General features: G+C 42.4%; 1 protein-coding gene and 1 pseudogene across 1 annotated transcript in view; one reads left to right on the forward strand and one right to left on the reverse strand.

Moving 5' to 3' along the window:
• The window catches only part of ATP1B3 (ATPase Na+/K+ transporting subunit beta 3), a 45,735-nt gene extending 45,270 nt beyond the window's left edge, over window positions 1-465 (reverse strand). Inside the window, exon 1 of the mRNA XM_042954664.1 lies at window positions 151-465. Within this exon, the coding sequence (XP_042810598.1) occupies window positions 151-259 (109 nt within the window). The 5' untranslated portion in view covers window positions 260-465. The remainder of the gene's footprint in view (window positions 1-150) is intronic.
• Window positions 466-6,384: 5,919 nt separating this feature from the next.
• Window positions 6,385-7,976, forward strand: LOC122198529 (annotated as a pseudogene).
• The last annotated feature ends 540 nt before the right edge of the window (window positions 7,977-8,516 follow it).

Genomic DNA, 8,516 nt, shown 5'->3' on the forward strand with positions numbered 1-8,516 from the left:
GGGACGAACACCGCTGTGGGCGGCGGAGGCTGTGGCTGCTCTGGGGGCCCCCGCGCGGGGAGCCGCCTCCCGCCTTTCCTTTCCCACCCCACCCCGCCCGGCGTCCCCCGGACCGCTGCCGGTCCCGGCGCCCAACCGCCGCCCGCTCACCCCAGCTCTTGGCGGTGCGCCCCAGGAACTCTCCGGTGGTGGGGTTGTAGATGAAGAGCTTCCACTCGGCTAGGCTCTGGTTGAAGGACTTCTTCTCTTTCTTCGTCATGGTGCGTGTGCCTACGACGAGGGGAGCGGCGGCCGCGCGGGTGGAGGCGGCGAGGAGCGCGGAGGCGCGTCCCGCTTCAAGCGGCACAGCCCGGCGACGGCGGCGGAAAGCGGGACGGCAAAGGACACCTCCGCGCTGCGGTACGCACTCGAACCTACTGCGCCGCGCTAGCCCGGCGGCCGCTCGGGCCGCGGGAGCCTGACGTCTCCGCCCGCCGCAACCAATCCGCGCGCCGCTCGATCCGCGCCGCCGCTGCCGCCGCCGCCGCAGCCGCCGCCGCCCGGAGCGGCCGGTTTCGGAGAGGACGCCCCGCCCCAGGCCCCGGCCCCGCCTCGCCCCGCCCCCCGCGCCCCGCGCCTCCCCGCCAGGCTTAGGGACGCTCGGGGCTCCCTCTGCCCTGGTCCGAGGAAGCAAAAACCACACATGGCAACTTTAAAAATCACGAGGGCTTCATAAGCACATTTACATTAACAAGCAAAAGGTGGGCGTCCGTGACCCGCAGGTTTCTCAGGAGGAGAACTCTGGGGAGATGCTGTGGGCAACCGGGGCCCGGCGGCCCCTCGGCTCCTTGCCTGCGGCAGCGTGGGGCCAAAACGCGGAAACGACTCCTGTCTGCTCGAGTCGTCTTCACCGAGCAGAGGACTTCACCACCCTCTCGCCGACCGGCCTCCCAAACCGCCTCGAGGCGTTCGTTCTCCTTTGGGCTCTCTGACGTGCGTAAACTCTGCTGTAGGATCCCGTGAGGCATCCAGCGTAGTACGTACTGCCGCTCAGAGAATGCCCTTACTTGGCTCTTCGGAAGGATTTCGCCAGGAATCGCAGCTCGATGGAAATTTCACTCTAACTACTTCAGTACTAACGAAACGGAGTATGCTTTTCTCCAGATTCGGTTGAATTTATCAAGGAAATCAATATATATGCTTTCCTGAGGTTCCTGTCAGCTCTAAAGACCTGCTTTTTTCTGAGACAGCATCTAAAAGGAAATCATTTCTTCGTTTAGTGGTGACGCCTAAGTAAAGTTCCCGGCTTTTCCATCTTTTCCACTAGTGGATGCGCCCCTTGGTCCGGGCTGAGGGTGCAGTCGACATTTTTCTACACGAGATGGAGCTGAAGAGTACAGCGCCCTGCGACTGTTGGCGACAGGAGGAAAAGAAATAGGGAGTTTGAGCAGAAGGTGCGTGTTTTTAAGGAAAAACAAATGGAGCACTGCTTCTAGTGTACTGGCAAATAAATTATGAATGAGGAAATAAATGTGGCACATATAGTACCGTTTGGAATAATTGCATTATAATCTACCTGAAGTTTAAACACAGCCTGCAAATGCTTTTTTTTTTTTTTTAATTTTTTTTTAACATTTATTTATTTTTGAGACAGAGAGAGACCGAGCATGAATGAGGGAGTGTCAGAGAGAGGGAGACACAGAATCTGAAACAGGCTCCAGGCTCTGAGCTGTCAGCACAGAGCCCGACGCGGGGCTCGAACTCACGGTCGCGGGGCTCGAACTCACGGTCGCGGGGCTCGAACTCACGGACCCGGGGCTCGAACTCACGGACCCGGGGCTCGAACTCACGGACCTGGGGCTCGAACTCATGGACCGCTAGATCATGACCTGAGCCGAAGTCAGACGGTTAACCGACTGAGCCACCCAGGCGCCCCTGCAAATGCTTTTAAGGAGTAAATGGATGAAGACATTCCGGCGTCTCTCATTTCCTCACGTTGCTTGTTGAAGCAAGGAATTATGGATTACATGTCCCGCAAGTGGAAAAGAGATAGAAGAATATATTACCACAAAGTAATTCCCAACCCCTGCGTTTAGGAAAGCTATATTTTATCTCATTAAAAAATCTAACTACAAATTAGCCAAAATACCGGTAGGATAACAGGCTTTTTAGTCTAGCTAAGAGGTTAAGCTGTACGGTCTGGTTGGAATAAAATGTAAAACCCATCTGCTTTATTTATCTTGTGTGTCTCCGTGCTAGTCACAAGCACAGTTTGAAAAATAATTAACCTCGTGCACACAAAGAAAACATGGTGCACACAAAGAAAACGAGAACATTTGAAATAGTGTTTCAGAGATATTGAGCGCTGTCAGGGATTTGTAGTTTGTATATTTTTTAGTGGTCCTCAATATGACTTTCCTATGTAGTGCTTTATGGTTTTCCAAATAAAGATTTAAATACAAATATAATTCAGTAAGTAGTTTTAAAACCCATGCCTAGTTTAGGATAGTAACCGATCCAACAGATTTCAATTTGGGGGAAAAGTCGACATTCTGCTCCAAAATACGGGCACTGTTTGTTTCTCTGATATATGATGCTTGAGCATTACCTGGAAGAGAAAATACTGAGTGTATTGGAGGAAGGAGACGGTACCAAGTATGAGCAGATGAAATATCAAATTTAATCACAGCTTTATTCCGTATAAGTTTGTTTTAAAAGTTGCCCTTTTAAAAGAGAAGCTATTTTGCCAGGATGCCCACTCAAATTTGAATTTCAGATAGACAATGGATAATGTTTTTAGTATAAGTATATTCCATGCAATATTTGCGATATATTTAGATATAATAAAAAATTATTATCTACCTGAAATTCAAATTTACCTGGATATCCTGTATTTTTATTTGCCAAATCTGGCTACCCTGCCTGTAGCATAGAGCATCCTATGAATCCCACAGGAATAATAATGATCATTTATACATATTTAAGTCTTAGGCCCTGTACTACTTGCTTAGTGTGGTGTATTTCTTAATCTTTACAAACACTCTAAGAGGGAGGTATTGTTTTCCTAATTTTGTAAATGAGGAAACTGAGGTTTAGAGAAATTAAGTAACTTGCCCATAGTCAAAAAGCTATCAAAAAACAGTATATTGATTCAAATCCCCATCTTCCCTCAACTACCCAGTACTGGTTCACCAGTGAATGATGGCAGAGCTCTGGGGAAACTTCATTAAGCTAAACCAGACAGAATGAGAGAGAATGAGAGAAACGGTTGTGAGGCACTTAGTTAAATATTTTCCCCCCTCAGCAGAATCCATTTTCTGCCTTCTATGGGCATAAACAAGATATTTTGGCTCTTAATTTGCTAAAACTCTTGGTTTATTCTTGAATTTTAGAAGTATGTACACAGTAAAAAAGTATTTCAGTTCTTATAGCATCTTATTTATAATTTGGTATTATAACTGATGCTAATATGGTACTAAATCACTGAAAGACCATTATTTGTCCCTTAGACAATAGATATTACGATTTTCTTAGAGGGGCACCTGGATGACTCAGTCAGTTAAGTGTCTGAGTTTTGATTTCAGCTCAGGGCATGATCTCACAGTTCATGAGTTCGAGCCCCGCATCTAGCTCTGTGGTGATGGCTGGAACCTGCTTTGGATTCTCTGCCTCCCACTCTCTCTCTGCCCTTCCCTGCTTGCACTCACATGTGCGCTCTCGCTCTCTCTCTCTCTCTCTCTCAAAAATAAATAAATAAAACATTTAAAAAAAGATTTCTTTAGAATTAGTCCTTCCTTACAAACAGCATCTCCAATTGTGTTGGCATTTTATTATACCTGAGAAACACAGTCATGAACACACAATTCTCTTTATGGAAACATCGGTTTCAATTTTAATTTTTGATTAATCCTTTAACAAACAACATCTCTACATCCTTTGCAGATTAAAGGGCAACACCTACATTATTAATCATCTTAAATTAAATGAACCAGTGTTTTTTTTTAAAGCGTGAGCACAGTATATAGCATAGAAAGTGCTCTGTTAAATGGGAGGGAGTTTTGTTATAATTTTTAATACTGTCATTCACTATATTAGGTGACTTATGAAAAAATGTATGATACGATATAACAGGATAGTTTACTAAATGAAAAATAAATTCAAATGACTAACTCAATGTGGAAGATCAATTAATAATTTGGTTATAAAAATATATAGGAGAAGGGGAAGGTACAGGTGAAACAAGAATGGCAGAATGTTTATATTTATTGAAGCTGGGCGATGAGTACTAGAGTTCATTATATTTTGTCTACTTTGTATATGATTGAAATTTTCCAAAATAGAACTTGTTTTTTTAACCGAGAAAAGTTTAGGCAATTTTCCTGATATACATTTTTCTGGTTCGCTTAATTGAAAAATAACCACAAGGAGGTATAATTTTAGTATTTTCAAAAGAACTATTTAAAAAGAAGCTGACTTCAGAGGAAATAGATAATTACTTTATTTTTTTTGTATTCTCATTAGTGACCTCAGGAAAATTTGAGAAGCCTGTGTATCCATAAAACAAGTTTATGTATATGGAGCAATCAGAGACAAAAAAGAAAAGAAAAGAAAACAAAAGAAAAGAAAAGAATTGTTGGAAATTTAAAATATAATTAATTCCTTTTTAAAAATTCTTTAATATTTGTTTTTGAGAGACTGCGAGCAGGGGAGGAGCAGAGAGAGGGAGACACAGAATCCACAGCAGGCTCTAGGCTCTGAGCTGCCTTACAGGGGGCTCAAACTCACAAGCCATAAGATCATGACCTGAGCTGAAGTCGGATGCTTAACCGACTGAGCTACCCAGACATCCCAAAGTCCTTCAATTAAAAAAAATCAACATAAGGGCTGAAAGAAAAGGTTGGTGGAATCTCCCAAAGTGTAAAGCAAAAATACAGAGGGGAAGAAATATTTTTAAAAGCCCGAAGACTATACAGGGTCAAATCCAGGAGGGTAATAGCCAACTAATAGTTTCAGAAGGAGACAAGAAAATGCAGGGGAAAAAATAACGAGAGCAATAATAGAAGACTATTTCTTAGAGTTAAGATAGGAGTCTTCAGAGTAAAAGGGCTTACTGAGTGCCAAGCAAAATAAATGAAAATAAACCCATACTTCACTATAAACTTGTGAGTTTATAGTACATTAAATACCAAGAGAAGATTCTAAAAGCTTCCAGAGAACAAGCAACAGGTCAATTATAACGAATAAAGACAATCGGTACTCATAGTTTTCCCATCAAAAACACTCAGTGCCAGAAGACAGTGGAGCATGGCTTTCAGAGTTGTGAGGATCTGAATATCATAACCAGCTAAGCTATCATTCAGCTGTAAGGATAAAATGAACACATGAAGAACTCAGAAAGCTCACCTTTCAAAAATTCTTTCTGAAAAAATCAATTAAGGATCAATCAGTACAAAGAGAAAGGAATTCACAAATAAGAAAAACTTGAGACCCAAGAAACACTAATCCCTAACCCAATGAAAGGAAGGCCTAGAAGGATAGCTGTACAGCAGGCTAACAGAGCAACTGATACTGAACTGGAGAAGAATGTCTGTCCTCAGGCAGAAAGTGGATTCCATGCTACAAAGACTGGGATTAAGATCCTAGACAAATTTAGTCATATGGTGAAGGCACATGCTTCCTTTGTTAAGAGGAAAAATGGAAAGCAATCAAAACTAGCAGAAATATGAACAAATATAAAGCAAACTAAAATGTGCTATTATTTGGTCCTTCTCATGGAGTATTTGAAAATCTAATTATATAATCCTGATGTTTGAAGAATCCCTCCTAGTGTCACGGGCTAGCGATATAGATTTGCCTTTTCTATTCTAACTAATGCCTTTTGTTCTACAGCAAATGCTATTTACATAAGCAAAATAGTATAATTACAGTTAATTGACTTTCAATAATTAGTGTCAATTGAATGGCCATTCACAGAACAAGATGTAAATGTTATAAATTCTAACAATATGAAAGTAATGGTGGAGTTGACAGAAGTCAAGAGTTCTATGGAGGGGGCAGTGCCTGGGTGGTTCAGTCAGTTAAATGTCCAACTCTTGGTTTCCGTTCAGGTCATGATCTTACAGTTCTGTGCTGACATCACAGAGCCTGCCTTGGATTCTCTCTCTCTCTCTCTCTCTCTGCCCCTCCTCCAAGCTCGCTCGCTCTCTCTCTCTCAAAATAAATAAACTTTAGAAAAATTGTAAAAAGAGATTTCTATGGAGAGAGAGTTGAAGGAAGAAAGTTGAAGGGAAATGTAGATGTGTTCTTTCTCTTACATAATAAATAATAAGGTAAGAGATGTTAAGAGTTGCTTTCTGCCCGTGGATGCTAACAAGTATTATTAAAGTCTCCCCTGCCACTACCAACATGTCTAAGTCAGAATCTCTCAAAGAGCCTGAACAGCTGAGGTAGATCTTCATGGGAGGTTTGAGCTTTGAAACAACCAATGAGGGTCTGAGGAGCCATTTTGAGCAATGGGCAACACTCACAGACTGTGTGGTAATGAGAGATCCAAACACCAAGCACTCCAGAGGCTTTGGGTTTGTCACGTATGCCACTGTGGAAGAGGTGGATGCAGCCATGAGTGCAAGGCCACACAAGGTGGATGGAAGAGTTGTGGTACCAAAGAGGGCTGTCTCAAGAGGAGATTCTCAAAGACCTGGTGCCCACTTAGCTGTGAAAAAGGTTTTTGTTGGTGGCATTAGACACTAAAGAACATCATCTAAGAGATTATTTTGAACATTATGGGAAAATGGAAGTAATTGAAATCATGACTGACTGAGGCAGTGGCAGGAAGAGAGGCTTTACTTTTGTAACATTTGATGACCATGACTCTGTGGACAAGATTGTCATTCAAAAATACCATACTGGGGGCTCTTGGGTGGCTCAGTCAGTTGAGCGTTTGACTCTGATTTTGGCTCAGGTCATGATCTCATTGTTTGTGAGAGCCTTCTTGGGATTCTCTCTCTCTCCCCCCCACCCTCTCTCTCTCTCTCTGCCCCTTCCCTGCATGTACTCTCTCTCAAAATAATAAGCAAATTTAAAAAAATACCATGCTGTGAATGACCACAACTGTGAAGTAAGGAAAGCCCTATCTAAGCAAGAGATGGCTAGTGCTTCATCCAGCTAAAGATGTCGAAGTGATTCTGGAAACTCTGGTGGTGGTCATGGAAGTGGTTTTAGTGGGAACTACGACTTTGATCATGAAGGAAAGTTCACTGATGAGGTGGCTTTGGTGGAAGTCAAGGTGGTGGTGGATATAGTGGCGATGGGGACAGCTATAACAGATTTGGTAATGGTTGAAGCAATTTTGGAGATGACAGAAGCTATAATGACTTTGGCAATTACAACAATCAATCTTCACATTTTGGACCTATGAAAGGAGAAAATTTTGGAGGCAGAAGCTCTGGCCCCTGTGGTGGTGGAGGCCAATACTTTGCCAAACCATGAAACCAAGGTGGCTATGGCAGTTCCAGCAGCAGCAGCAGCAGCAGCAGCTATGGCAGTGGCAGAAGGTTTTAATTACTGCCAGGAAACATTTCTACTTAATTTAGCAGGAGAGAAAAGCCAGAAAAGTGACAAGGAAAGCTACAGGCTACAACAGCCAAGTGGTGGCAGGGCCTTGCTGCAACAAAGAAGACATGTTTTAGGCACTACTCATGTGTATGGGCAAAAAACTCAACGACTGTATTTGTGACTAATTGTATAACAGGTTATTTTAGTTTCTATTCTACGGAAAGCGTAAAGCTTTCCAACAAACCTTTAATGTCGCTTTTCCAACAAAGTTTTAATGTAGATTTTCTTTCTTTCCTCCCTTTCTTTCTTTCTTTTTTTCTTTCTTCCTTTCTCTTTTGGAACACTTGCTGTTGATTGCTAAATGTAATAGTCTGGTCATGACACTGAATAAATGTGTCTTTTTAAAAAAGAGAGATTGAGAGAGAGAGAGATGTTAAGAGTTTAAAGATGGTAGAGCTGAAAGTGAAAATATAAATATATTCTTTAAAGTTGTAAATATATAACCAGTAGAAAAAATAAATACTAAATTAAAAAAAATTTTTTTAGTGTTTATTTTTTTTGAGAGACAGGCAGAGCATGAGCGGGGAAGGGACAGAGAGAGAGGGAGACACAGAATCCAAAGCAGGCTCCAGGCTCCGAGCTGTCAGCACAGAGCCAGCACTGGGCTCAAACTCATGAACCGTGAGATCCTGACCTGAGCTGAAGTTGGACGCTTAACCGACTGAGCCACCCAGGTGCCCCAATAGTAAATTTTTCAAAAATTAGAAGTAAAAAAGTAAATGCTGTGTATTTTCAATACTAAAATAATGCTTCAACTAACAAAATATGAGATGGAGGATGAAGTAGGATTTAATACATAAATAGCTCATTTATCATCTTCCTCTCCAGGGAGTTAACAGTGTTTAAAACTGACCAAAAAGAATAGGTATATAAGCATGTAATTTAGAGCTAAGGAGACAGTGGCTCGCTTAACCATTTGGGCT

The sequence above is a fragment of the Panthera leo genome, chromosome C2 (genome assembly GCF_018350215.1).
Source record: "Panthera leo isolate Ple1 chromosome C2, P.leo_Ple1_pat1.1, whole genome shotgun sequence".
NCBI lineage: Eukaryota > Metazoa > Chordata > Mammalia > Carnivora > Felidae > Panthera > Panthera leo.